Source organism: Calcarisporiella thermophila (assembly GCF_041956535.1).
Source record: "Calcarisporiella thermophila strain CBS 279.70 unplaced genomic scaffold VTP21scaffold_10, whole genome shotgun sequence".
Classification (NCBI taxonomy): Eukaryota; Fungi; Calcarisporiellomycota; class Calcarisporiellomycetes; order Calcarisporiellales; family Calcarisporiellaceae; genus Calcarisporiella; species Calcarisporiella thermophila.
Window position 1 is genome coordinate 538,280 of NW_027192200.1, and position 25,525 is coordinate 563,804.

General features: G+C 53.6%; 18 protein-coding genes across 18 annotated transcripts in view; 10 read left to right on the forward strand and 8 right to left on the reverse strand.

Moving 5' to 3' along the window:
- Positions 1-1,351, reverse strand: part of VTP21DRAFT_952 (uncharacterized protein) — a gene marked incomplete at both ends in the record, with an annotated part of 3,729 nt that extends 2,378 nt beyond the window's left edge. The window contains 6 exons of the mRNA XM_069400485.1: positions 101-419; positions 486-567; positions 636-846; positions 918-1,011; positions 1,074-1,149; positions 1,221-1,351. Of these exons, the coding sequence (XP_069251841.1) occupies positions 101-419; positions 486-567; positions 636-846; positions 918-1,011; positions 1,074-1,149; positions 1,221-1,351 (913 nt within the window). The remainder of the gene's footprint in view (positions 1-100; positions 420-485; positions 568-635; positions 847-917; positions 1,012-1,073; positions 1,150-1,220) is intronic.
- A 1,154-nt stretch (positions 1,352-2,505) lies between these two features.
- VTP21DRAFT_953 (uncharacterized protein) lies at positions 2,506-3,928 on the reverse strand (the record flags this gene model as incomplete). Its single annotated transcript, XM_069400496.1, has 4 exons — positions 2,506-2,779; positions 2,837-3,179; positions 3,289-3,508; positions 3,566-3,928. 4 exons carry the CDS (start codon positions 3,926-3,928, stop codon positions 2,506-2,508), a joined length of 1,200 nt encoding a protein of 399 aa, XP_069251842.1.
- A 476-nt stretch (positions 3,929-4,404) lies between these two features.
- On the reverse strand, positions 4,405-4,893 carry VTP21DRAFT_954 (uncharacterized protein; the record flags this gene model as incomplete). The annotated part of the gene is made up of 1 exon (XM_069400507.1): positions 4,405-4,893. One exon carries the CDS (start codon positions 4,891-4,893, stop codon positions 4,405-4,407), a length of 489 nt encoding a protein of 162 aa, XP_069251843.1.
- Positions 4,894-5,004: 111 nt separating this feature from the next.
- On the forward strand, positions 5,005-5,472 carry VTP21DRAFT_955 (uncharacterized protein; the record flags this gene model as incomplete). The annotated part of the gene is made up of 2 exons (XM_069400518.1): positions 5,005-5,010; positions 5,095-5,472. The coding sequence occupies 2 exons, from the start codon at positions 5,005-5,007 to the stop codon at positions 5,470-5,472; spliced, it is 384 nt and encodes a 127-aa protein (XP_069251844.1).
- A 118-nt stretch (positions 5,473-5,590) lies between these two features.
- On the forward strand, positions 5,591-5,959 carry VTP21DRAFT_956 (uncharacterized protein; the record flags this gene model as incomplete). Its single annotated transcript, XM_069400529.1, has 1 exon — positions 5,591-5,959. One exon carries the CDS (start codon positions 5,591-5,593, stop codon positions 5,957-5,959), a length of 369 nt encoding a protein of 122 aa, XP_069251845.1.
- Positions 5,960-8,395: 2,436 nt separating this feature from the next.
- Positions 8,396-9,004, forward strand: VTP21DRAFT_957 (uncharacterized protein; the record flags this gene model as incomplete). The annotated part of the gene is made up of 1 exon (XM_069400540.1): positions 8,396-9,004. One exon carries the CDS (start codon positions 8,396-8,398, stop codon positions 9,002-9,004), a length of 609 nt encoding a protein of 202 aa, XP_069251846.1.
- Positions 9,005-9,606: 602 nt separating this feature from the next.
- On the forward strand, positions 9,607-10,691 carry VTP21DRAFT_958 (uncharacterized protein; the record flags this gene model as incomplete). The annotated part of the gene is made up of 3 exons (XM_069400551.1): positions 9,607-9,824; positions 9,917-9,967; positions 10,055-10,691. The coding sequence occupies 3 exons, from the start codon at positions 9,607-9,609 to the stop codon at positions 10,689-10,691; spliced, it is 906 nt and encodes a 301-aa protein (XP_069251847.1).
- Positions 10,692-10,913: 222 nt separating this feature from the next.
- On the reverse strand, positions 10,914-11,305 carry VTP21DRAFT_959 (uncharacterized protein; the record flags this gene model as incomplete). Its single annotated transcript, XM_069400562.1, has 2 exons — positions 10,914-10,946; positions 11,051-11,305. The coding sequence occupies 2 exons, from the start codon at positions 11,303-11,305 to the stop codon at positions 10,914-10,916; spliced, it is 288 nt and encodes a 95-aa protein (XP_069251848.1).
- A 300-nt stretch (positions 11,306-11,605) lies between these two features.
- Positions 11,606-12,387, forward strand: VTP21DRAFT_960 (uncharacterized protein; the record flags this gene model as incomplete). The annotated part of the gene is made up of 2 exons (XM_069400574.1): positions 11,606-11,906; positions 11,996-12,387. 2 exons carry the CDS (start codon positions 11,606-11,608, stop codon positions 12,385-12,387), a joined length of 693 nt encoding a protein of 230 aa, XP_069251849.1.
- Positions 12,388-12,757: 370 nt separating this feature from the next.
- On the forward strand, positions 12,758-13,761 carry VTP21DRAFT_961 (uncharacterized protein; the record flags this gene model as incomplete). Its single annotated transcript, XM_069400585.1, has 5 exons — positions 12,758-12,769; positions 12,903-12,992; positions 13,069-13,269; positions 13,374-13,508; positions 13,606-13,761. 5 exons carry the CDS (start codon positions 12,758-12,760, stop codon positions 13,759-13,761), a joined length of 594 nt encoding a protein of 197 aa, XP_069251850.1.
- Positions 13,762-13,865: 104 nt separating this feature from the next.
- VTP21DRAFT_962 (uncharacterized protein) lies at positions 13,866-14,189 on the forward strand (the record flags this gene model as incomplete). Its single annotated transcript, XM_069400596.1, has 2 exons — positions 13,866-13,980; positions 14,065-14,189. The coding sequence occupies 2 exons, from the start codon at positions 13,866-13,868 to the stop codon at positions 14,187-14,189; spliced, it is 240 nt and encodes a 79-aa protein (XP_069251851.1).
- Positions 14,190-14,207: 18 nt separating this feature from the next.
- On the reverse strand, positions 14,208-14,804 carry VTP21DRAFT_963 (uncharacterized protein; the record flags this gene model as incomplete). Its single annotated transcript, XM_069400607.1, has 1 exon — positions 14,208-14,804. The coding sequence occupies one exon, from the start codon at positions 14,802-14,804 to the stop codon at positions 14,208-14,210; it is 597 nt and encodes a 198-aa protein (XP_069251852.1).
- Positions 14,805-15,062: 258 nt separating this feature from the next.
- VTP21DRAFT_964 (uncharacterized protein) lies at positions 15,063-15,434 on the reverse strand (the record flags this gene model as incomplete). Its single annotated transcript, XM_069400618.1, has 1 exon — positions 15,063-15,434. One exon carries the CDS (start codon positions 15,432-15,434, stop codon positions 15,063-15,065), a length of 372 nt encoding a protein of 123 aa, XP_069251853.1.
- A 624-nt stretch (positions 15,435-16,058) lies between these two features.
- Positions 16,059-16,628, forward strand: VTP21DRAFT_965 (uncharacterized protein; the record flags this gene model as incomplete). Its single annotated transcript, XM_069400629.1, has 1 exon — positions 16,059-16,628. The coding sequence occupies one exon, from the start codon at positions 16,059-16,061 to the stop codon at positions 16,626-16,628; it is 570 nt and encodes a 189-aa protein (XP_069251854.1).
- Positions 16,629-17,080: 452 nt separating this feature from the next.
- On the reverse strand, positions 17,081-20,722 carry VTP21DRAFT_966 (uncharacterized protein; the record flags this gene model as incomplete). The annotated part of the gene is made up of 9 exons (XM_069400640.1): positions 17,081-17,808; positions 17,871-18,000; positions 18,087-18,322; positions 18,405-18,544; positions 18,635-18,911; positions 18,997-19,236; positions 19,304-19,406; positions 19,481-20,421; positions 20,518-20,722. 9 exons carry the CDS (start codon positions 20,720-20,722, stop codon positions 17,081-17,083), a joined length of 3,000 nt encoding a protein of 999 aa, XP_069251855.1.
- A 135-nt stretch (positions 20,723-20,857) lies between these two features.
- On the reverse strand, positions 20,858-21,418 carry VTP21DRAFT_967 (uncharacterized protein; the record flags this gene model as incomplete). Its single annotated transcript, XM_069400651.1, has 1 exon — positions 20,858-21,418. The coding sequence occupies one exon, from the start codon at positions 21,416-21,418 to the stop codon at positions 20,858-20,860; it is 561 nt and encodes a 186-aa protein (XP_069251856.1).
- A 69-nt stretch (positions 21,419-21,487) lies between these two features.
- VTP21DRAFT_968 (uncharacterized protein) lies at positions 21,488-21,946 on the forward strand (the record flags this gene model as incomplete). Its single annotated transcript, XM_069400658.1, has 2 exons — positions 21,488-21,544; positions 21,611-21,946. The coding sequence occupies 2 exons, from the start codon at positions 21,488-21,490 to the stop codon at positions 21,944-21,946; spliced, it is 393 nt and encodes a 130-aa protein (XP_069251857.1).
- A 511-nt stretch (positions 21,947-22,457) lies between these two features.
- VTP21DRAFT_969 (uncharacterized protein) lies at positions 22,458-24,626 on the forward strand (the record flags this gene model as incomplete). Its single annotated transcript, XM_069400664.1, has 2 exons — positions 22,458-22,506; positions 22,576-24,626. 2 exons carry the CDS (start codon positions 22,458-22,460, stop codon positions 24,624-24,626), a joined length of 2,100 nt encoding a protein of 699 aa, XP_069251858.1.
- Positions 24,627-25,525: the final 899 nt, after the last annotated feature.

A 25,525-nucleotide genomic window follows, 5' to 3' on the forward strand; every position in this document is an offset into this window, starting at 1 on the left:
GAGAGAGAGAGAGAGAGAGAGAGAGAGAGAGAGAGAGAGAGAGAGAGAAAATAGTTTAGCACCCAAGGGCCTAAAACCCGTCCATATCTCCTGGAGTTACCCGTTCTTGAGCGGGTTCCCTCGATATAGCATTCAATGTTATGTCCACATTCTAGCAGCTGCTGGATGTACTCGCTGACCACCGACGCATAGAGCGGGTCTCCAGCCCAGGTCCGCTTGATGAAGAAGGCGCCGCCCCCTTTGAGGAATTTGCCAAGCAGCGGAAGATCTAGGTTGTTTCCCGCCGCAATGTGAGGCAGTGCGATTCCCGTCCTCATCAGAAGGAAGCTGATCACCAAATAGTCGAGGTGGGATTTGTGCGAAGGGAGGAATATCAGCGGGTGCTTGTTCTTGGCCGCCTTATTCGCCACATGTCGCAGCTAGGATGGATCGGAAGAGAGAGGTTAGGCAGGTCAGCCCCCAGAGGGGAACGAAACAGGCCATACCTCCATCAGCTCACTCTGCCGTATGAAAATGCCGTGGGGGTACATTCGCGCGAGGATGATGTTAATAATGAAAGCAAATAGCCTACAATACTTAGGGGGTAAGTACGAAGTAGGATGCGGAGCGCACCGCTGGAATAAAACAATACGTACTTGATATGATTGACGCTGTTCAGCTCCGCGCAAAGGGTGTTCACCATATCTCTTGCATTTGCATGCAGCTCCTCCTCGACCCAATTTTGCTGACTCTCCGCTGAGCCTCCTTTGTCCTGTCCTCGGGGCATGGGGGAGGCCCGGTGGCTCCTTTTTGAAGTGAGAGCAAGAGCCCCCTTTTCCTTGGCCAGCTTATGGATAACGGACCTCACTAATTAAATCCATGCGTTAATTAAAAACGATCAAGCAGGGATGAAGCAACGGATGGATCTCAGCATTTACATCTCGGGCTCTCAATGACACGCTGCTTCATCTCTGTGGAGTAGGTTTTGAACAAAATCGGCTGGCCAAGATAATAGTTATACCCTCTCCATCCCTAAGCAGCTAACGTTTTATACCCAAGCCAAGGGCAACAAAAAGCGGGCATCCCAAACTTACTGTTCCCTGGTAATAGGCATTTATTTGCCTCAGAAATGCCAGGGGATCTTCGCGGAAGCGATTTGGAAAGCGCCGGCTTTCATGGGAAAGAGCAGAATTGACCACATTATTCTTCAATGTCACGGATTAAGAGGAGAGCAGACTCACGTCAGATTCTTGTGCTCTTTCAAGTATTCATTTTCGTATTCATCCTTTTCCATCTTTCGAGAGGAGGATGCGGATGCAGGGGGTACCGAATCCGTATCAGAGGATGGTTGCTCCGTGGATGGTTCCGACATGGCCTCGAGCTTATCGCATTTAGCGTGTGCAGTTAAGAGAACGAGGCAGGTTGGATTTCATATGAAGAGTGTGACTTTCACCCTCCAGAAAATAGACGACGATCCCGAGCTTTTTTTTTTATTTATTTACACTTTCTATCACTCCCAATGCTCCCAACTTGCTGATGATATGTCTAGCTGGCTGGCCATGGTTCCCAGAAGGGGGGGGGGGGGGGCAAGGTCAGCTAGCCATCGCCGAAGGGTGGGTCTGTAGGAGACAAGGAGAGGAAAATATTTCCAGCGGTGCTTGTCCTAGGCTCTTTATCTTTCCATGTGAATAGGGGGTGCGGGAGATACCGTGAGCCTATGCTCATGGTGGCAAACCATAGATTTTAGAGTTTATTTGGTATTTAGAGAACGGCCGCGAGAACTCGAGGGATCGTATCAGCATCAACCCAACCACATGAGCCATTTCCTAGATGTCCTCGTGGAACCACGTGCAGTCGACGACTCGAAGATCTGCGATCTCTCAAAGATAGGCCTCAGTTCCCACTTGTGCAGAAGAGGATGCACGGGCAGAGTTGGCCCAACCGCCCCAAGTCTCCTCGGGGAGAGGAACTGAGGAAACCGCCTTACGCTTGCTGCGCCCCGGTAATCTCCATGTGGACTAGAGAGGTCATACGAGATAGTCCTCTCATCCTTAAAGGCCCCTCCCCTTCCCAGCTCTGACTGCCAAATAATTTTGAAACAGTGAAGCCCAAGGGTAAAAGACAATGGGCTAGTGGCTAAATTGAAGCGCAAAAAAAAGATCCCCCACTAGCGCTCCTATCAACCTGTATCGGTTACTTCTAGAAGCCCAAAATAAAATTTATGGCCTCATCGGTGTCGAATTTTCCACGGCTAAAGTCAAAGCATGGAAGAAATTTTAAGGGGAGGGAAGGATTGCAAAATCCCCCAGAGGAGTTCATAAACTCTTAGGCCCGCGTCCAGACGAGTGTGCGGCCCAACCACCCACTGCCATGGAGGAGGAGGGGGGTAAGAGAGGGCCAGTTTCCTATGAGCTTTCCAAAGCATCGTTCATTAGTAGATCTCGACTCCTGTCCGAGTTTCCCATCCACAAGTTCCTAGGAATGCAAGAATCTAAGCGAAATGCGTTCGATTAGGAAATTTGAAATTCAGGGCCTGTGTCGACAGGCGTACCCGAGGGGGGGCCGCAGCACGGCGGGAGGGGGAGAGCAGACCAAGGCAGGGAGGCTGGGGAACGGGCCAGAGCCTGGGGGGGGGGGGGAGGGCCAGCCGAGGCTCTTTCTCTCGGAGTCAGCTCCGTGCAGCAAGGTTAGGGCCTGCGGCCGTTGTGCGAGGCATGGCCCGGGGGGGGGGGGGCGACCAGATCCGGCGAGGGCTAAACCCGCAGGGCAAACCGCGGCCGAGAGGGTCGACGGGCCCGAGCTAAATTAGAAAAAAGAGCCGAGTGTGCCATCCGGGCAAAACAGAGTTGCGCTCGACCCGGTGCGATGTCGTGCTCTGTTGAACGGGCCCGTAACGGCAGCGACGTGGGATGCGGTCAGGGCGGGCGCCTGAGCCAAAGACCCGCGCACAAGACATTTCTCCACTTGAACCTTGGGATGGGATCCCGTATATGGCCAAAGACCAAGGACGCTCGCGCCGACTGACGAGCGTGTCTCTGTGTAAAGCGCTAAAGCCAGGCCACAAGGTTTAATAATTGCTAACGTGCCGACGTGGTCGCCTGTGCGCGCTGGGCCGCGGGCACAGAGCGTACGGGCTGCAAAAAATTGGCCGCTTATGGAAGGGGGCGGGCTGCGGCTCGGTGCTTCTCCGCCAAGGTTGGCTCCCAAGGATTCATGCCCCCCGTTTATCGATTATGGATTATGGTTTGCGCGCGTCGCATGCTCCTGTGCCGGGCATGACATGGGGCGCCAGAGTTTACAGGTTGTCACGGCGCAACGTGCGCTCCCCTTCCGCTGCCTCGTGGCAGGCCGCGTGGCCAACCCGCCGTGGCTCGAGCCCAGCCTCGGCCCCGGACGACGCATGCTCGGTCACTCGGCACCCCGTCCCCCATGCCGATGACGTAGCCCGAGCATCCAGCAGATTAGATATCGTCGGATCTACCTGCGCCCATATTTGGCCCTTGTACCATTTTCCCTTCGGAATCGCCAGCTGAATATTTCGAGTGATCGAAGCGTTTCATGCAACGTCAGGCCCGCAGCGTGTCACAGCTCCCTCCTGCGCCGCCCGCCCCCCCCCCCCCGCCCCGCCTTGCCCCGTCCCTCGGGGGCCAATCTGCGGCCCGCTCGACTGACGGGCATGGCGGATGCCTGCTAACCAAAGGAAAAGCGGGTCCTTCCTCTTTCTCGGCCACACCCTACCTCCCCGCATAACAAAGCGGGCTTGCTGCAAGATGCCCAGGGAGGCCTTGCCATCTGACCCTGCGGGGCGGGCCCAAGCGTTTGGGGAGGAGGGAGGGCGGCGGCCGGGTGGGGCGCCTCTCTCCCCCCTCCGCGTCATGCAAGCAGAGATCAAAAGATTTGTCTGTGTTTGTGGCTTGTGTGCTGGGTTGGGGGCATGGGGTCTTGCCATGCGCAGAGCCGGTGTCAATCTCAGCCCAAAGAGGAGAGTTCGGGCGGGTCAGTCATCCTAGTGGGAGGGAATGTGCGCTAAAAACAGGCGAGGTGCTGGAGAGTAGGTTCGGGAGACACAAACACTGAGCAACGCACTGACATTAGACGAAAGCTTTTTTTTTGGGTGTCCTCTGTGCACGGCCGGCCCATTTCTAACTATACTATGTGCGACCGGCAGTGGTGCAGAGAGACGATTCCAGGGAATCGTCAGAAAAGTAAAATGGCGAGTCCAAGGTGGAGAGGAGGCGGAGCATCGATGACGATTCATGGCCTCCGAGCTTATTCCTCTAATCTAAGCGAATACTACTAAACTAATAAAAAAATAGGTGCTTTTCACCGAGCAGTCACGTGACTTGCTCGCTCGTATTATGACTGTTTTACGTGAGATAGCTACATTTTCTTTGATTTTTTTTTTTTGCATTACAGCGGAGTCCTCTAAATTTTTTTTCCCTCTCCCATCACCTGGCTAATTTTTTTATAAAAGGGCAGGGCAAGCCGGAAAGGTGAGCAGAGTTTTTTTTTTGGGGAGAGAAGAGCCGTTACTCTTTTGTGCCGTTTTTGCTCTCGTTCCTCTCCTTGAAGCTCCTCTTCCTGCCCTCTTTCCCTCCCGCTTTCTCCCCATTTTGTAGAGCCCACTCTTTGGTTTTTTTTTTTTGCAAGAGGCTGGGCCGTAAGCTTACCACCGTTCTCCCACCATGTTCCGCAAGAAGAAGAAGGACCAGAAGCAGCAGCCCCAGTCCTCACAGTACTACCAGCAGCAGCAACAGCCGCAGCAGCTGCAGCAGACTCAGCCGGCCCAGGGCTACAGCCAAGTTCCCGGCTGGCAACCGCTCCGCGTCGACGGCCGATACGTCGGGTTTGCCTATTTCGACGGGCCCAGCGAGACCCGCTACCTCTCCGGCGTGGCAAACCCCTCGGGAACATACCCCTCTGCCTTCGATGAGTTGCGCGCGCGCCAGACTCAGACCTTCTACTCTGAGCCCTATGCAGCAACAAGCCCCGATGGGCGCACATTCTACTACTGTCTGAATTGCAATGCAGGTAATGTCGAATTCGGATGGGAGAGAGGGGGGGGGACCGGATGGGATGATGCTCATGGTTTCTCTTTGCTTTGTTGCTTCATAGGCTGGGAAAGCGAGGCGTACACGCGGCATCACATTCAGGAGGCCCATTCGCAGCTTTGAGTCCCAAACAAAAAAAAATCCAAACCTAGGCCTGAGGCGCGTCTCTTTCTCTCGCCCATTTTTGTTGTGTATTCTTCCCTCCTCCCGCTCGAGGTTTCCAACTCCGCAACGCCGGATTTCGTTTATCCTCCTCCCTCGACCTCTTTGCATTCTCCTCTACCCCCTCTATCCCCCAGCAATATATATTAGCATGTCTTTTAGCATTCTATCTCTCTTGAGCCGCGGTTATAATTGTCATCTAGGGTTGTGGTTGCCGATGTTGTATCTTATGTGCTTTTTTATTTCCTTGTATTCTATTTATTTCCTCTCTATTATCTAACACCGCTGTGGGAATATACAACGGCCGCCGCCCCCCTCCTCTCCCTCTTTCACAAGTGGGGAGGAGGGGGGAGGCAGGACCTTTGTGCGAGGTGAAGCCTATTGTGTATTTTGTTTCCATGCTGCCCGCACTGTCTCGCATCCTATGGATCTCCTTGTCCTCCTGGGCCAAACTTTCTATCCGCCCACCCGGGATGAGTAATGACCCAAGCGACCAAGCCCAGGTAGCAAGGTTCAGCGGCTATGGCCAAGACCTTGAAAACCTTTCTACACATACCGTCCGAAAACCCTGTCCCCTTACCTATCCCTTCCCCCCTCCCCCCACAGCAAGAAAACATATCCACCGCATCCGATGCAAACGGGGTGGATCCGTCCACTTTCTCTTCAAATCGGGTCTTGCCCTCCCCGCTTTCCCCGAGGAGGAGGGAGGGGGGGAGGAGCTTCGACCTGAATGCCGCCTGCTCAAAGAGGGGGCAGTCAAATCCTGACTCCTTGTGAACCGCGTGACTCTAGTGTAGGCTTTAAGCGTATTTACCCCATATGGTTCCGAACCTCGTCAACGGTCACAAGCAAACACTTCAGTTAGGCTTGTCCGGCCTCATCCCTCATCTCTCCCCTACCCCCCCTCTCCCCGCTCCCTCCTTCCACGCGTGAGAAATTCATCATGCATTTGTTTGGTATTTTGTGCCTAACCGACTTGAGCCTATCGTGCTCACAGCAGTTGGCATAGGGAACACAGATACACCCGACTCGAAACGTGGTTACTCTACATGGATGAAGTAGACGGGATAGTTTCCGGGGAGAGTGTGAAGGGGGGGCAAGCCGCTAGTGCTCTAAAGTTTTGTGGAGGTTTACATTAAATTTGAATTTCGGCTAGTGACTAAAGCGTCCCAGAGCTAAGACTAAGACTTGGGACCAAGCAGAGAGACTCTATCCGGTTGGCTCCACCTAATTTTCCTCCGATATCTAGCGTGGAGAGGGGGCGGGGAGGAAGGAGGAGAGAACCTGTACAAAGATAAGCTAGAATCAGACGCGTGGCCTCTCACCATGAAAGCGCCGCAATGTTTCCGCAAAGGTGACCAGTTATGAGCAGTAGGCCGCAGGGATTCCTACAAGAGAACTATAACATTGGGCAAATGGGGAAAAGAAAACAGAAGATGCAATGGCTTGGCATGGGAAACCTCGAGAAGTCATCCGCAAGGATTCCCAACACATCTATCAACCTGTCGTGGTCCCCTTCTTCCCCTCTCCTCCCAAGCATTCAAAGGCTCTCGGATATGACTGCTATTTTTGGCCTTTCAACTCTATCAACGCTAACTCTCTGGCAAGAGTTTGAGCTTCTTCCCTCTCCTCCCCAACGTCAGATGGGTGCTCTTAGGAATTTAAAACTCTATGACACCAGAATTCAACTCTAGTTAGATAATGGCGGGCATTCCTAGCCAATCACTCTAATGGGTAACGCTTTGAAATCGAGCTTGTTTTATGGTTTCCGAGGAATGGCAGAGTAAGGAGGGGGGGGGGAGGATAAGAAGAAAGACAGATCCATTGTCTCTACTCCGCCCATTCTCTTGGCTCCAAGTGGAAGTGTATAGGTTTGGTTAGCATGTGGGTTGATACCGCTATGTTCCTGGATTATGGGGATTTCGAATTAGTCTCACAGATCCTCGCAATTCTCAAGATGATAGATAATCTATGGAGATGGCGCGGTAAACGCTCCACTCGCTATTTCTCCCTCTCTGAAGTCATCAAGTTCCGTCGGATACAAGCCAATCATTCTCGCTCTAGCCCTTCGTCTCTCCAACACTCTAAGTGTTGATCCTAAACCGATGAATCAAAACACCAGTACAATGGATTGAAGACGAGGGTCGATGGAACGGACGCTAAGGGAGCAGAATGCTTAAGCGGGTGATCACCGTTGAGAGAAAGACTCCAACCCGCCTTTCTTATTCGTGATGCTTGCACTAGCTTCATATGAATTCAGACTTATCGGCGAGATAGCGGTATGCAATTCTCTGTTTCAATGATATTTTCCGTCATGCATCTAGAGAATGAGTGAAAATCCGAGTAACCCCGCCCATGATGAATGGATAACTTGGCATCCCATTGTATCTCCAGCATGATGTAAAGTTGTTGATTTAAATGGAAAAAGGAACTACTTAAAAAGGCACCTCCCTTTTCTTTGTATGTTCTTGGAGGCTTCACGATTAATACAGGCTATCCATGCGAGTGCGTGTAGGATAGGTTGCAGGCGAAAACAAGACAAGATATCCGATTGAATAAACTTCATCCTCTTATTATTCCTGCCCCATTTTTGGTAACCCGGTTGCCACGATATTGTTTCTTCATCTGATCCTCCTTTCCATTCAGCAGCTAGTTTATTTTTCTGAATGGTAACCAACGCAGATAGTGATCATATCGATCGCTGACACGACTTCAAGTAAACGAGCTTTTTTTATAACGATTGCGTGGATGCAGCCGAGAGTAGAAAGCTTCGACAGACAAAGCCGTCAGAATGTCGTCAGCCGAGCCGTCCGCCCGCAATATAACCTAATATTCCGTCCCCTCTCCATGCTTCCCCCGAGAAATGCAAGCCAACCACGGGGAAAGCCACTCGAAATGCGCCTCCATCCCGACCTGCTTCAGATCGGTGCGGCTGGGTTCCCCCTGGTTCGGGCCTGTTTTCTGTGTGAAGAGAGGAGTCTGATGGGAGAGTTTTTATGTAATGCATTGCTGACGCTCATCCGCCCCCCAAAAGAAGCCGTTTGCAGAAAAAGATGCTTAGCCACAAACTCTATTATTTTTGTCCCATTGCCACCCTTAGCTCTTTGTCTCTCAAGCTCCTCTCTCCGAGCTTAGGTCGGCTCCTCCACCCCCTCCCCCCCCCCCGCACTTACGACAAGGAGCCCCTCTGCCTCTGACAAAGCATGAAGGGATCTTTGTGGTTGTTGCTGCTACACCTGCTCTGTCTAATTGCGCTGGTCACCGCTCATGAAAGGAGACAGGTTGATCGTGACCCCAAGCAAACCTCGGACACAGACAAGCCCACCAAGGATCCCGACCAGAATCCTCCGCCCGCACAGCAGAAGCCCACCATCACAATCACCCTGACACGCTCCGTCACGTCCACCATAGACCCCAATACCGCCGCCCCGCCACCCCCTCCTCCCGTCCGCTCCACCATCACCTCCACGGTGATCGTCACTCCATCCACTAGCACCACGGTGGTCGTGGTCTCGTCGCCCTCTAGAGCGGTGCCATCCGTCGATAGCCCTCCTATTGCCACGGTCACCTCTCCATCATGGACGGATCCTGAGGAGTCGAATCAGAAAAATACCATCATCATTGCGGTTTCGTCGGTGGGTGGGGTGCTGGTGCTGGGAGCAGGCATTTTTATCCTTACTCGCGCTGTGCGACAGAGGAAGAGGCGCGGGGGATGGGACGATGAGGAGACGACCACCGTAAGCGTGAATCCGTCCAAGGTGGTGCCTGATCCATTCCGTAACACGTTGGATATTTATCATCGGTCGTATTGATGTGGGCCGATGTGCACCGGAGCCTCCGGCAACCATGGACCCCGTCGCTCCTCCCCCATCTCCTCCCATCATACTCGCCTAACCTGGCGCGCCCTATATACCTCTCGCAAGTGCAGATGATCTTTTTCTTGATGCCCTTGGCAATTTTGTGATGGCCTTGTTTAGGCCCCGCCTCCTCCCTCCTAGTTGCTTATGTATTATTGATGTCCTTTTTTCTCTGTGAATTATTTATGGTTAGGCTACTGTCCCCCATCTTATCTCCATTTGTATACTAAGTACATTTACAGCGCCTTGCTTCGGTTGAAACCCCTTCCTTATATCCTTTTGTGAACCTTGCTATGTATTAAAAATGCGGTTGCGATATCTCCCTTTTGTTTGTCTCTCAAGACTCTAGTATATACCTTTGATTTAGTCGAGCCTTTAACACGTCCAACAGAATAGCAATTTGAAACCGATAAGCGCGTACCTTTTTTAACTTAATTATTGCGTTAAATATCCTGTCGCTCCCCCCTCTCCCCCCCCTACACCTAATCTAGAGAGAGCTCATTCTTCCTCGACAATTTAGAGACACGAAGGCTTTGCGTGAACTACCATCTAGCTAGATGCCAAGCGTACTGGTTGACTCCTGCGAGTATAATGGGTCTCTTACTAAAAATCCGTGGCGAACCGATGAGGATGCATTACAGATTGTAAATTCCACCCCCGATGAGGATTCGCAGGAGAATGCTCGCCCTGCCGCAGAAGAGATTATTGAGAGATTAAGGCTGGAGATGAAGGATGCACGACGTGAGATGAAGGCCATTAGACAGCAGCTAGCAGTGTGAGTTTTTTTTTCAATTTGTCGCTTAAATGCCCAAATTATATATGACCATGTTTATTCTCTCCTGTACTAACCTTTTTTTTTACCTTTAGTTCGGAAGAGTTAAATCAAGAGCTTTTATCTCAACTGGGCTTAGGATTAATGTAATATAAAGATAATCCAACTTCTACCTTTATAGCATTTTCATATTCATTTTGCTCTTTCTCTCTCTCACCCACACCCTTTTATAGTCAAACACCGCCTGCCACCCCAGAGGGTCAGCCGACAGAGTGCGACTCTTTCCCCCCCACTTCCGAAGAAGGGACGCAAACGCCCCCACCTACACCAAAATCGTCCCTCTCTCCCTCCAATTTAAGAACGCTTGCCATGTTTCTTTTCCGAGCGACCAAGCACGTCTTTCGCAATCCACGACGACTCCAAAGCTTCTTCACCACGTTGATTACTCATCGCAGCAAAATCCTTTGGCTCGCTTACATGAACGTCTCGTCTCTGCCCGCCTTAGTGCTGGCTGGATTCACAAGCGCATTCCAGAGCATAGGCCTGAAAAGGCTAATATCGCTCGGGACCCTACTCTCCCTACTCGGTGCCCTCCGCAGCCGAAATGCCCTTGCCCACGGGTCGGGGGGCAGTGCAGGCGTCGTGGGCTTTGCCCATGACGCCCTAAAATCGGTTGTCGCAGGTCAGCGCTTTTTCAGCATCATCGCCGAAACCCTCATGCAGTACTACCTCATTGTTGCGCATGTGGCGCCCGTGGCCCGGGAGGGCTCGCTAGCGCTAAGCGTTTGGCATCGGGTGATGTTTCTGAGGGAATTGGCCAGGGCTTTGGCGACGAACATCGTAACATTGGCGGGATACCGCCTTGTGTAGTTTGCTTATTCTCTACTCATCCAGAATGTGTGCTTTTATGTTTAATACAAAATGTTCATGTATTCCTTTTGCTAAAACCAAATACACCAGCCATGCCCGGTGAAGGGGCCAGAGTGGAGGGGGAGGGAAACCAACTTGACAGGAGAGCGGGTTGAACCCGGAGAAAATGCTCTATTGGAAATGATAAAATAAATATGCGGAACATATTGAACAACAGAAGGATCACGTTGCAGCATAGGAAACCAAGGATTGAACCTTTAGAAGTGAAGAAAAATAATAACCATAATAGTGAAGGGAATTGAGATCAAGTCCATTGCTCTCAAAGGAGTTTGACAACCCCATCATCTGCACTATCTGACCTTTTTCTCCTCCTCCTCCTTCGTCCCCTCCTTTTCCCTTCCCGTATGGCTTGATTCTCCAGCCTCATCTTTCGCATCGGCACTACCGCTGTCGAGCATTTTCTTTGCCATTTCTTCTTGCTTTCTGCTCCCTCGCTCCTCGAGCTTCACTATATACGGCCGAATCAATAGCCACACCACAAGTATGGCGATGGAGATGAGAACGTCCTTGGACGCAAATGTGACAATGTAATTTCCAATAGGGAGCGAATACATCGAGTCGTTTCCGATGAATGGAGAAAGAATATTGTAAAGGAAATGGATTGTTATTTTTTTTATTGCCTGGTTACTCTCCCCTTTCTGGCATTGAATGGCCCACGTGGGGAACGATTCGTGACTATTCTCCAATCCATTTGAAGAGGAAGTAAACACCTCTTGGTCGACTTGCCACCCAAAAAAACAGAGCGGTGGAGTTGAATAGGTTTGTAACTGGTGGACATCGTTTCAACATTCAGGTTCAGCAAGCCCTTACTGGCGAAGGATCCCCTCATTCTCTATCATTTTTATCACACCACGATGCCCTCGAGCGATCCCAATTCAAGCAAACGAACGGCGGCCATCTCATTCACCGGTGGAAAGGACAGCTGTCTTGCATTCCATCTTTCCCAGCCCACCTTCCATATCACCCATCTTGTGATGTTTTGCCCCGCCAACATGAACAAATTCCTTGCCCATCCGCGTGCAATAGTGCAGCTCCAGGCCAACACATTGAACCTGCCCCTGAAGGTGATGACGATCGAGGGTCCTGATTTCCTGGAATGCTACAGGAAACGATTGCAAGAGCTACGCGATACTGGCATCGAGGTTCTGATCACAGGTATGGTCATCGGGGCCCAGGACTCCCGGCTTGTCATGACACAAGTGGGGAGACCCTCTTTATTCCTGACGCATGCTTGTTGGCCATAGGGGATATCCTGGATGTCTGTAGCAACTTCATGCCTCGTGCCGCTTCCGGCATCCTGGAGCTCCACAGGCCGCTCTGGGACATGCCGCGTGACCGGATCCTGGACTTGCTTCGGCTCCACTCCTTTTCAGTCATGATCACTTGTGCCAGCATCTCGAAGCTCGGGGTGGAGGACGCACTCTGGCTTGTAGGGGAACGACTCGACTCTCCTCGGGTGCAGAGCCTCTTGGAGGGGAAGCCGGGCGTGGACCGGGCGGGGGAAATGGGCGAGTTCCACACCATGGTGTTGGACGCGCCGGCCTTCCAGCATCGGTTGGAGATCGACGGAGAGAAGAGGGTGGAGGGGGATTTTGTCTTTTTCGATTTTGACGAGGCCATGCTTGTAAAGAAGTGAGCGACGGTGCGTGGGGTGAATGGGCGCCCTTATTTCATTAAACAAGGTTGGGGAGGGATGCGGGAGGGGATCCGAAAAGATCAGGATATCACTTCCCTCCTTCCCATTTTCAAAGTCAAAGCCATTTTCGGGTGCTGCTGATGAAAATAATGCCTGATCGAAACTTTTGATTGGCAACGCGTTTACGCGTAACATTTAAAACAACGTCGCGTTCTCTTGCCTTCTTTTTCACTCTTCTCTCATTCTCAAAGAATTCATCACCATTGCAACCACGCAACATCTCTTCCCTTGATCTGCATTTTAGCCCCCCTTCCCCCTCCCCTTTCAATTCCCCTTCATCCCCCCTCCCCTTTCAACACCATTGACGAGAATGTCCCCCAAGGTACGGTATCCATGGCTGCATCTGGGAGCCGCTTCATCTTACGCGTTCGAACCAATCAATCCACGATCTCGCCATGCTTGTCTGGACCGAAGCCTAACGCTAACCCTGTGGTTCTCTTTTGCATTTTGCGTAGACCATCCGCAAGAAGCTGGTTGTCGTGGGAGACGGCGGCTGCGGCAAGACAAGTCTCCTCGTGGTTTACCAGAAGCAGGATTTCCCCACAGTAACATCCCAATGCACAAGCGCCTTTCCACTCCCCCAGGGACCGCTGGACTAATCTTCCCTGTACTTTCTGGTAGGACTACATCCCCACGGTGTTTGAGAATTATATTCACAACCTCCAGCTTGACAATGGCAAGCAAGTGGAGCTGGCGCTGTGGGACACGGCGGGCCAGGAAGACTACGACCGATTGCGGCCCCTCTCCTATCCAGAAAGCGATGTGATTCTGATTTGCTTTGCTGTGGACAATCACATTTCCTTCACCAATGTACTGGACAGAGTATGTAGTTGCGAGGCGCCGCGGCGCTTAGAGGGGGGGGGGGGGAGAGGAACGGGAAAGAAAAGCTTTGATTAACCCTCTGCTATTTCTCCTATTGTTATTAGTGGCATCCAGAGGTCATGCACTTTTGCGAGAACGTGCCCAAAGTGCTGGTGGGCCTGAAGGTGGACCTGCGCGACGACCCGAAGCGGCGGGAAGAGCTTGCCGCCAAGGGCCAAAGCATGATAACGTGGGAACAAGTAAGTCGTTTGTAGCCGCAGAGCCCTGTGCTCCTCTGCCCTCCCACTTGCGCCTGACCCATGCCGCCATCTTTTTTTTTTTTTGTCTCGATCGTAGGGCGAAAGTATGGCCAAGGAGATCAAGGCTGCGCAGTATCTAGAATGCAGTGCGAAGCTGAATCTAGGGGTGTCGGAGGTGATCGAGCAGGCCGTCAAAATCACCATGAACTGGGGAATCACGAAGCTCAAGCGAAGGCTCTGCACGGTGCTGTAGATTTAGCTTTTACTTTCTTTTTTTCTGCTCCTCCGCGCGCTTCCCCCTTTTATCGTGTTGTGAATTTTTTTTTCCTCCCGTTTTATCCTGTGATATTTTAATATATGAATATTTTTTTCTCCTTTCTTCTTTTCTTAATATTTTATCGATTCTATATTTTTTTTTATTCTGTAGATGTATACTTTTTTCCCCCTCCCCCATTATTTCTGAGAAATAAACGTTTGATTGACTCTTTTATTCCTTTATCATCTACTTTCAACAGACACACTGAATAAAGAATAAAGAATAAAGAATAAGGGATAGGTGCGAGATGCGAGTATGGAATTACAAACCAAATATTTTGGAAGAAAGAGAGAGAGAGAGAGAGAGAGAAGAAAAAGAAGAAATATACAGGCGAAATGGTTTCTACAAACAAGAAAAAGACATGATAAAAATAGGGTCGCTCTTCAGTTGAGCAAGAGGCTGATGTCCGACGAGCTGCTCAGATGCTTGTGCTCCTCGTCCACGCTCTCGTGCTTGCAGTAGTCGGGGCTCTCCTCCCGGTCGGACAGGGGGAAGGAGGTGGCGGAGGAGGGCGGGGACAGGGACCCGCGCCGCAGGTTCTCATTCTCAACCTTGAGCCCCTTGTTTTCGCGCTCCAGATCGGCGATCTTCTCCTGCAGCTCTTTGATGTAGCCGCAGGCCTCCTGCAGGACGACGGTGCGGTGGATCTTCTCGCCCTGGTCCTTGGTCTTGGGGATGGCCTGGACCAGATTGCCCAGCAGCTGGTTGATGACGTCGCGCCGCTTTCTCTCCAGTCTGCTGTGGGCCTCGCGGCGCTTCTGCATCCGCTCGAGGACAATGGACGAGTCCACATTCTTGCGGTGCAGGATGGAGGCTCCATTCTGGAGCTTGAACGACTTCATGACGGAGGAGTGGGGGAGCGAGTGGGCATTGTAGCAGTGCAGGAGCGGGTCGATTGGGTGGGGACTGGGATTGTGGGGGGCGGGGGGCATGGCGAAGTCGAGCTGGAATTGCGATTCGTAGGCGGAATAGGCAGACATGGTGGAGGGGGAGGAGGAGGGGGGAGGCCCTAACCGGACAATAAGCCAACACAAAGCAGTGCTAAGGGAACTGGGGGGGATGAAAGAATGATGCAGCCAAGGCGCTTATGAGCAGAGATGAGGCGGGGGGGGGGGCGCTGGGGGGGACGGTGCAGTCGGCCGGATTATATACAGGCAGCCAAAGGCAATGGGGGAAAAAATAGAAACGAGGGCGAGGGAGAGCGCTGGAGGGCCTAATTTTATCAGCCATTTTTTCTTTTATCCGGGCTTGACTTGCCAAGAGTGTATGCAGCGAATCTCCATCGGTGATCCCAGTTTGCCAAGAGTGCCAGGGGAGCACCAGGTGGAATTTGAACTTTTGTGATTTCTCGTGTGAGGCAGGGAGAGCCTATTTTGGGCAGCGGGGCATTTTGCATGCGTCTGCGCAGAGGCCGCAGCATGGGCAGGTGTGAGACACTGGAAAAAATTAAATGAGCAGGACTCTGATTCATCTTGGCCCGCATTCATTTGTTCCTCCCGCTCTCGGCGCCGGCCAACGGTGCCGGCGGGGGCGGGGCTGGGGCCGGCCATGCCCAAGCGGCAGCCCGTTGCCGCGCAGGCGCTGCTCGCGGGCCGCCAGCCCTCCTCCATTCCTTAGGGGCGCTTTTGGATGCTGCGGTGGGGAGGCCAGGGCCCATTCCTCCGTCTCCCTCCCGAAACGGGAGCCAGGTTAAATAAGGAATAATGCTGCCGTTTTTGGTTGGGATTCAAAGGCTTATATCTGAGCTGGAATTGGAAGCCTTGGCCAACCGTGACGGCAGCAAAGCACACAAACCCTTTCTTTATCGCGGTATCGCAATCTAATTAAAGCAGCCCTATCAGCCTGCGTTGGCCGACCCTGTCGGAAGCCGCACAAGGCCCTGCCTCATTTCGTGACTTATGAATTTGAACCCCCTCTTGGCCCTTCCCGCCGCCCTCAAAGCGCGCTCCTGCACGCCGTCTGCCAGGCCCCATGGATCCAGCCCAGCTTCTATGCAAATTGCAATCTGGCCAGAGGGTCCCCCACCACCAACCCTCCCCGCCCGCCCGCCCCCTCGGGCTTATTTCTAATCCGCTTTATTTTTTGAGCTCTGGCTCGCATTTTTCCCATGATTTCCTTCGCCAACCTGTCCGCAGGGAACGGCAGAAAAGCCTCCCCCCTCCGGGGGCGTTCGCCCTTCTCCTCTTTTCCCCTAACTGACCTGCCGCCTCCTGCTGGAGCCTGGGGAAAATCCAATGTCTGAATTCAAAGGCTACTCCCTCTGGCTCGCTCCATCCCCGTCCTCGCCCGCCTACCAGCATGCAGGCTCGCTCATCAAGGCCCTTGCGGCCCGCTACGCAACCTCCCGCTTCGATCCTCACGTGACCCTGCTCTCGCCCATCAAGGCAACGCCGGACGAAATCCGCGCCGCCTTCGACGGCATCCGCAGGAGCATCGACCCGGGCCTCGGTGGCAAAAGAATCGTCCGGATCGGCATCAAGGAGATCGTCACCAAACCGCTGCACTACCAGTGCGTGGTGCTCCATGTCGGCGGGGACAACCTCCAGCCCCTCTACGATGCCACGGAGCTCGCTTTCTATGGCAAGAAGACCCCCTACTTCTCCCATCTCTCGCTGGTGTACGGCGATTTAAGCGAGGAGACGAGGCGAGAGATCGCCGACTACGTGGAGAGAGGAGAGTGGTTCCGCGATGACACCGAGTCGGACTGGCGAAAGGCGCTGTCATTCGAGGCGGACCGCGTGCTCATTGTGGATACATCGGGGAGGCCTGAGGAATGGAGCATCAAGGGTGAGATACCTTTATAGACGCTGCCAGGGACGATGGCGAGCCTGTTTATTTGGGTGCAACCACGGGATCCTCCCGCCTTCTATATCGTCCTGCTTATGTATTATGTATATTCGAGGTAGCAAAATGGAAGGGAAAACATGAAAGGGGGAGGAAAAAGTGCAAACAATGGAAACGAAATAATAAAAATAATGAATAAAATAGGGTTGGTTGAATGTCAAGACTAGAGAAGAGAGAAATAAGGAAATAAAAAAGAACACTATATAGTATGCATCCTATGGCATTTTTTTTCCCACATGGTATTTATATACACAAAGTAATAGCATGCTAATTAAAGGAGGAGGAAAAAATAGGAAGCCGCACCATCATGCAACCCTGAGTGTAAGAGCCGATAGAAGGAGCAAAGAAAAAATAGAAAGCTACGGAAACGATCAACCCAATGTCGGGGGAGGGGAGGCGTCCGGCCATCGTGCTAGGACGCGCGGTCCTCTTTTGAAGACGAAGCCCCTCCGCGACTCTCCTCGGCATTCCCCTCATCCAAAAGGACGCTGGCATTACAGCTGCTCACCGTCGACACCGTCTCACTGACTCCCCCGCCCAGCCGCAACAGCTCATCCTGGTGGAAGAGGGGGCCGTGGTCGTCCTCGCTCACCGCAACGCTCCCGGTCCCCTCCGACGTCTCCGTCAGCCTCCCCCGGGGCCTATCGGACACTAGGGTGGTGTGCTCGGCGCTGCTGCTATCGCCGCTCTCGAACTCACTGCCCTCGCTGGCACACCCGTCCCCCTCCACCCCTTCGCCCCTCGCCTCCCGCAGCTGAAGCTGGGTCGTGGCCCTCAGGATGGCCATCATGTCGTGGTCGTGCAGCTGCTTCATCCACATGTCGTGGTAGAGCCCGTCCTGGTTCTGCATCAGCTCCGTGTGGCGCCCCCGCTCCACTATCTCGCCGTTCCGCAGCACCAGGATCAGATCGGCGTTGACGATGGTGGAGAGCCGGTGGGCAATCACCAGGGTGGTTCGGTTGGTGGTCATGCGCCGCAGGGAGCGGTGGATCAGCCTCTCGGTGGCCGAGTCCATGGCGCTCGTCGCCTCATCCAGCAGGACAATGGGCGGGTTTTTGAGCAGCGTGCGTGCTATGGCCACGCGCTGCTTCTCTCCTCCGCTTAGACGCATGCCCCGTTCACCCACACGCGTTGCGTATCCTAAACAGAAGGCCAAAAGGTTAGGCTGCATCGTCTGCCGTCCCGGGCAAGGGCAGGGGTACCTTCTGGGAAACTGCTGATCTGGTTGTGAATGTGGGCCGCGGTGGCCGCCTCCTCAACCTCCAGATCCGTCGCGTCTATCCGGCCATAACGTATGTTGTAGCGTAGGGTGTCATTAAACAAAACGGGGTCCTACCAAGGAAGCAAGGGTTCGTGCAAGATAGGTGAGAGGGGGGGGGGGGGAAGAAAGACGGCCCGGAGAGAGGGCAAGGCCTTACTTGTGGGACAATGCCAATCTGCTTGCGAAGGTCCCCTTGGCGCACATGGCGGATGTCCTGGCCGTCGATCAGGATTCGGCCGCTGTTGACATCGTAAAACCGGAAGAGTAGGCGAATAAGGGTGGACTTGCCAGACCCCGACGGCCCAACCAGCGCCACCGTTGCGCCTGGCTCGACGGTGAAGGAAATGTTGCGCAGGGTCGGAGAGCGCTTATCATAGCTGAAGGACACGTTCTCTGTAGTAGGGGAGGGGGGAGGAGGGGGAGGCAAGCTTAGGAGGGAACCCTGGCACAGAAAGAGAAAGCACCGCCTACTTACCAAACTTGACTTCGCCACGCTTGACAACACAGGGCGCCGCCTGGGGCAGGTCCTTCACCTCCATCGGCTCCTGGAACAAATCGAGCATCTTCTCCATGTCGACAAAGTTCTTCTGCAGCTGTCGATAGTAGGTTCCAAACCTAGGTTGGGTTGTTTGGAGGTCATCATAACAGGTTAGGTGAGCGGGGCCACGAAAAACCCAATTCGAAATAAAGTTTCATCCAGCTTACCAATTCAGTGGGCCGTAGAGCTGCAGGATGTATCCCATGTACAAGGCAAAGTCGCCCACCGTCATCTTCCCGTCCACGATGCGCCGCGCCACCAGCAAACACCCCGCGAGCAAACCCACCTGGATGATACAGTTCTGGGTTAGCTTGAGCGCGGCGGTCGCGAAGTTGGACATCCACTCCGCGCTCTGGTAGTCGAGCACCGCGTTCAGATACTGCTGAACCTCGAACTTCTCCGCGGCGTAGAGCTTCACCGTCTCGTAGTTGATCAGCGAGTCGACTGGGGGAGGGGAGGGGAGGGGAGGGGATTGAGAGAGGAGCTCAGCGAGAGCGAATGGGAAAGAAGAGGGAGGGCGGATAATTACCTGCTTTGGCCTCCATGTTGTTGTCCAATAGATTGGCCTCGCGACGATACTTGGTGCGCCACTCGGTCAGGACGACCGTGCTGAAGATGTAGAGCGTCATGGTGATGAACACAATGGCCCCGAAGTAGAAATCCAGTTTCCAGGTCATGACCATGCACGCAACGACCACGTCCATCAGGGTCGGGATGATGTTGAAAAAGATCGAGGAGAGGATCGTGACGATGGAGGAAACGCCTCGGTCTATCCGGACGGGTTAGCATTAAGGGGGGAGTGAAATGACCAGGAAAAAGAAAACGCAGTAGCCAACCTTGCACGCGCAGAATCTCGCCCGTCTTGCGCTGGAGGTGGAAGCGGAGCGAGAGGTGGAGCAGGTGCTCAAACATCTTCACCTGAAGCTGGCGGGTGGTGAACTACAAAGCATGGAGAGACGATCGTCAGTGTTTTTTTTATTTTGGAAAGAAAGCAGGGGCAAACAAGCGGCTACCTGGCCGATGGGCAGCCAAAGGAACTGCTCGGCCGTCGAGATGAGCCCCACGCCGCCCTGCATGAACCTCAGGAAGACAAAGATCAGGATCTCATGCCAGGCGAACCTCTTCTCCTCCAGAGCGTCGATGACGAATTTCTGCTGGATGGGCACGAGCACGTTGACCACGCGGTGCCCGATCAGCAGCACGAAGCACACCAGGAACCGCAGCTGGAGGCCGCGGTCGTGATGCGGCCAGAGGAACGGGAAGAGCTTGGGGAACTTGGTGAGGAACTCGCCGGCCGTCTTGGGGGGCTTGTACTTGGGGTCATCGCTCATGCTGTACATCTTAGGCGAGGTATACGGGTCGGCGGCGGATTGCTCGAGGTCGCCGTTCTCTTGCGTCGCGGGGGGGTCGGTGGAGACGAAGGTGCCGTAGCGTGCGGTGGACGACACGCCAGCGTGTCCCCCACCCGTGCTCTGCGCTATCCGCACGCGCAGCCACAGCAGCACCCCTGTGCAGGCGACCAGCGCGAGAAGCAGCGCATACCGCACCGTGAACGCCAAAAAGACGGGCCAGTTGAGCGCGAATGCAGAGGCCTCCGCGTCCCCGGAGGCTGGATGCGTGAGATATACAATGAAGTGGTAGAGCTCAAGGTTGGAGAGCAGAAATGCAAAGAAACAGAACCCCAGAGTGGAGGCACTCGGGTAGGTGGCGATGTCGCGGCGCTCCTTCCGCAGCCGAGAGAGATGGAGGCCCCACGTGAGGCTTCGAGCGGCGGGGGCCAAGAGCAGATAGAGCGGGGTGGGCGAGGCCGACCCTAGCGAGGTGCCGAGCATCCACAGCGTCTCGGCCGATGTCACAAGGAGGATGAGGCGGGTGAGGAGGGCGGTTGCGGTTGCAAGGCTTTCGAGCTTTGCGAAAGGCTGCGGGCGCCGATGGGACAGGGGCTCGGCATCATCTGGTAGAGGGAGAGCGCGAGGGTTAGCGACAAGAAAAGGGGCGGCATTTTGGGGAGGGAAAAAAGAAAAATCGCAATCAAGGCCCCATGCCCTACCTGACAGGAGGCGAGCGGCGGATGGCGAGCGGGGAGATTCTCGAGAATGGCGCCGATAGCAGAATGCAGCAACGCATGTGTAGAGCAGGAGCGGCACAATGGAGATGGCTTCGAGGGAGCATGGAGACAATCGCCCGCTGTAGAAGAATGGCTGCTGACACATGTATGAGGCTGAGTGCAGCGCAAATGACCGGGCATCCGGCATAGCTGTGTCGAAGGTGGATGGCGAGAGGGGCCGGGAGAGAAGAGAAGAGAAGCAAGCGGGCCGGCGGGAGAAAAAAAAAAAATCGCGGGCGGGCGAGAAGGCTAGCGTAAGGTGCAAATACAGGTATAGGAGGTGTCAAAAGTAAAAAAAGTTTTTTGCAACTCTAAATTGAAGGAGTTGGCGGAATTTCCAGGCGGATTTCGTCGATTCGCCAATGCCGCGCTTGCCCGCAAGTGGGGGCCGCGATATCAGCTGTGCCCGCGCGTCTTGCGCAGGGGTGGGGCGGCCTCCGCGCCCGCCGCAACCCAGCCGCAGGCTCAGGCGGCGGCGGGCCAGGCACGAGGGGGAGGTGGGAAGCTGCCGCGCAGGGCAGCGAATACTAGAAGCTGCACCGCGTTTGGGAGCGTGGCCCGGCTTCCCATTAGCCAGCCCTTTGGCCCGCTCGTCTCTCCACAGCCAATCACCCCCATTTAATAAGACTGAGATTCCCAAATGAAATCGCCCGCTTGCATGAAATCGATGGAATCCTAAATCGCTCGCCAAATCGCCGGCCCTTCTGATCGGGTCCGAGGGCTGCCTTGGCGCTGGAAACTTCTTTGCAGCGTTCTTTTCTTCTTCTCCACTGCGCCGCGGCGGACGCCAACGGCGCGTGGGTGCGGCGCCCGCCGAGCAGAATGCGTGCATTCCGCCGGCCATAGATTTCAGTTTGGTGCATCAACTTTGTTTTATTCATTCTAGTACGAAATACATGAGGATAAATTTACAATGCCCATCTCCATCATCGCTTTGCCGGCCCTGAGCCAGCCCGGAGGGGGTGGCCTAGTCCAGCTCACTCCAGCCTAGTCCAAGGACAGCGGCGTTATGGGCCCCGGCACACTGATAATGTAGGGGCGCAGGACCGGCGTTGCATTAGGGCGGGAAGGGAGAGCATTTGGGTCTGGCGGGGGTCGCGACGCGCAGGTTGCGGAGAGCGGGTTCGGAATAGAGGCTTCGAGCGCACTGGGGTTGCTGGAGAACTCGTCCATGCCGTTCTCGAGCGTCCAAGCAAGACTACTTAATCAGCAGACATGCCATATCCCTCCCGCACTATATATCCAGCTGCTCACGAGGCGTACTTCACGTCATCGGTCCGGAATAGAATCGACGTCACACACCCCCCCTCCCATTCTGACAGCCGAAGACGCGGAGATTGGCATGGTTTTTTTTCCTGTACGACCAAATTAGCATTCCTTCGAAGTTTTATATATTGCGGATCCTCACAAATGGGGTTTTGCACCGCAATATAGCACAGTTAATGTAATTATTTTACCTATTGAAAAATTGGGAATAAACTCCAAATGATTGGGCCTTGTGGGACTCCGGGTGAAAATACACACTAAGTAGAGCGGCCCCGAATATTTCAAGTCCACTTTTTGAAATCTCCCCTCCTCTCTCATTCCAAGCATCGGTGCTCATTTCCCTCCACCTCTACGGAAGCATTCAAGCCTGATGACCAAGGCCCTCCCATAAATCTCCTCTCCCCTTGACACCAAGCTTGGCGAGCTGGCTTCCTCGCATCGACTCTCCCCCCTACTTGTTTACTTAACTATTCGCTTCCTTTGTCTGGTAGGTAGGCCCAACCCGAACCTTGGTGCAGCTTCAAACCTAAACTCTGCCTCTTCCAATAAAACCCCTTAGACACCCATTCATACACGCCTGCAGAGCCATATCCAACTCGCTCTCTCCTCGACATATCATGGCGCCCGCCACTTCCTCTAATACTGGGATTCCAAACAGAAAACGAGGTATATTCTTGGCTCGTTGCTGCCTTGTCCTCCTGAGTACTGACAGCTGAGTATGTTGTTCTTGCGTAGAGGTGCGCCCCAGTTTTCAAGAGTTAGCCACAGAACTGGGCGAGACCCGGGCAAGGGAGTCGACCTATGGCTCTAGTCGCCTGCAACCTCGCCTTCCCGGATCCCCATCGTCTCCAAGAGACAGGTCATTGAGAGGGAAGTCGCAATATGCCAATTTCAAAAGGCGGCTGGCTCCACGCGCCCTCCCGCCTTCTACCAGTGATCCTGATAATCCAGACGCAGTTGCTGATGGCGACCAAGACAGCTCTATCGTCGATGCAACCACCTCTATCGCTCGCCTGGAATCCACCGCTCTTTCCGCTCGGCCTACAAAAACCAGCCTCCTTCCCCTCGCAACCGACTTCATCCCGCAGACTTTCTCCCAGGCCTCCGGAATCGCCACCTCGACCATCGTTCTCAATCCGCCGTCGACCTCGATCGCCTCCATTTCGCCCTCCAACTCATTCGTCCCGACTGCCCCGCAGCCCAGTCAAGCTTTCTCGGCCTGTGTGGTCAATCCCCTCAACACGACAGCCTGGACCTGCTCGTCGGACTCGCTGTATTGCGACCCGTCGAGCATGACCTGTCGGCCAAAGCTCACCGAGGGGCTTCGCTGCTCCAGCGACCAGCAATGCGCCAGCGGGGTTTGCAGAGCGGGCGTCTGCAATGATTTCAGCCGGGTCGGGTTCATTGCGTCCTCTGAAAAAGGAGGGGGCCGAGGAGCAAGCTTCGAGGAGGTTGGGAAATACGTCGGGATAGCGTTCGCTTGTCTTGCCGGGATAGCCGTCCTCGCTTTTGGGATTCTCTGGTCGATTCGAGCCCGCAAGAAGGACCCAAAGTACCGTGGAAGTGTATTCTTCCCGAGTGCCCCCTGGCGACCCGACGCGGGCTGGCAAAATTCCCACAGTGAAAAGGCGTCTGGTGGGGAGGACGCCCACGCCTATTTACCCGATGAGGAGCAGTACCTGGATGTTCCGGCGGTGCAAGAGCTTTTATCCGTACCGCCTCAGACCCTCCCGCCTCCCCCGACCCCTCCACCCAGTTCCCCGCCGCCGCCTTTGCCCCCTGCATCCTCTGGGCCGCCAGAATCGGCCCCACCTCATGAACCCCTCCGGGTGGCACCGTCCCTAGAGGTTGAGGAGCCGCTGCCCAGTCGTAGCGTAAGCCCCGTGACCATTTCGCAAAAGGCTTTCCTGGAGCCATGGCAACTTCAAGTGCTGCTGGAAACTACGGGTGGCGCTGCGCCCGAGGAGTTCGGTAAGGAGGACCGAGTGGCTGCTAAAACCACCATCCAGAAATCGATTGCAGCAATGTACCAGGATGATCTTGAGGCGATGCAACGCTACCGCGAAAACCCTTCGGTGGAACTCTCAAAGCATAGGCGGCGCAGCTTTAGTCTTAATTATGGGGCGACGGGCGCTCGACGAGCTAGCAAGCACCTTCTCTCCCCGAGAAAGCCTTCTACTGCGGATCGGGATTCGGGTTCGTCGTTGTGGAGAAACTCGCGCTGTAACTCGCTGGATCTGGGGTGCGGAGAACTGGTGACCTCCTCGGCCTGGGCGGCAGGCGAAGCGAGTTCTGGAAGGTCGAGCATGTGCTCGGTGATCTTGATAGACCCCGCATCGTGGCCTGCAGTCCCCCCTATTCCAAGTGAACATGACCGGGGAGCTAACGTTGAGAGCGCACAGGCACAAGGAGCAGAGGAGAATGCAAAGAAAAATAAAGTCGAATTGCCGAAGCTTGTCGAGAATAGGAGTAGCATCTCGACATACAATACGGCCAATGAGTCCCCCTCTCCGACCACGATGCGTAGCGATCTGGCAGCACCGGAAGCATCACGTTCGCAGACACCGAACTCCGTTTCGTCTGTTCAAACCGTTCAAATGAGACCGGAAAGTACCATTGAGCAAGGGGCCGACGCAGTGAATGAGAGTCGTGGGAATCGTCCACCAACCCTACCATTGCCCGACTTGCCCCCCGCAGATATCAATTACCGCGTGTCGATGTTCAGAGCGTCCATGTACCACGACCCTGATTCTTCCTCGGCCCACGCCCCCGAGTTGCCCAAATGAGCGATGAGCTTTCCAAATAATCCCTCTACTAGCCGATGCAGAACCACGTTCTCCTGGTCCTGTCGGCTCGCCTTTTCAACCGAAAATCCCTATCGAATCGTCTTCATTGTATTTATATATCCAATTAGGTCTTACACACTACATATGCATAGATTGCATTGCATTCGCTCCTTCTACCCCCTCTCCCCCTCGTTAAGCTGTTTTCATCCTTTAACTACATGTTTTATTTATTATCTGGGCGGGTCGAGTCCTTTTTAGATTGAGATCTCTATGCCCAGCAAACTTAATTTCTCTTTGATAAACGATCCTCTAAGATCCAAAACGAGATTATGCTCACTAAATCCATTTTAACGCACTTTGTGCAAATGTAAGGCCGGCCATTCTCCATCTCTATCCCCAGGAGGCGCTTTCTTCTGACCGGAGGCAATTATCAAAATTGCATTCGAGCTCATATGAAATACTAAAAATGGGTATGCCGTGCGATTAAGTTTTATGGCCAATATCTACTCCTGTTTAGGGTCAAGGATTAGGATATAATATACCGACTCTTTTGCCGTAAACTTCAGCCTATGGCACTGCCCTTTTTAATAATATTTACCAAGCGAGATTTTAGAATAATTCGAGTCTACTAAGAGTTGAATACCAAATGGAATAGATTCAGATTAAAATTCCCCCCACAATCACATCTCTTCCCGTACTAGGCACATCTTAGACAAGCCAACGTACTAGTTTATTAGTGTGAGAAGATTTTCTGTGTACACTCCCAACCTATGCAACTACTGGTAAAAGGGCATGGGGAAATTTCAAATCTCTATAGATTAGACGATAGGCTTAAACCATAATCCTAGTAAGGTATCAGAACTCGAGTTGATTTTCTCAAGCAAGGGAATAATAGTCAA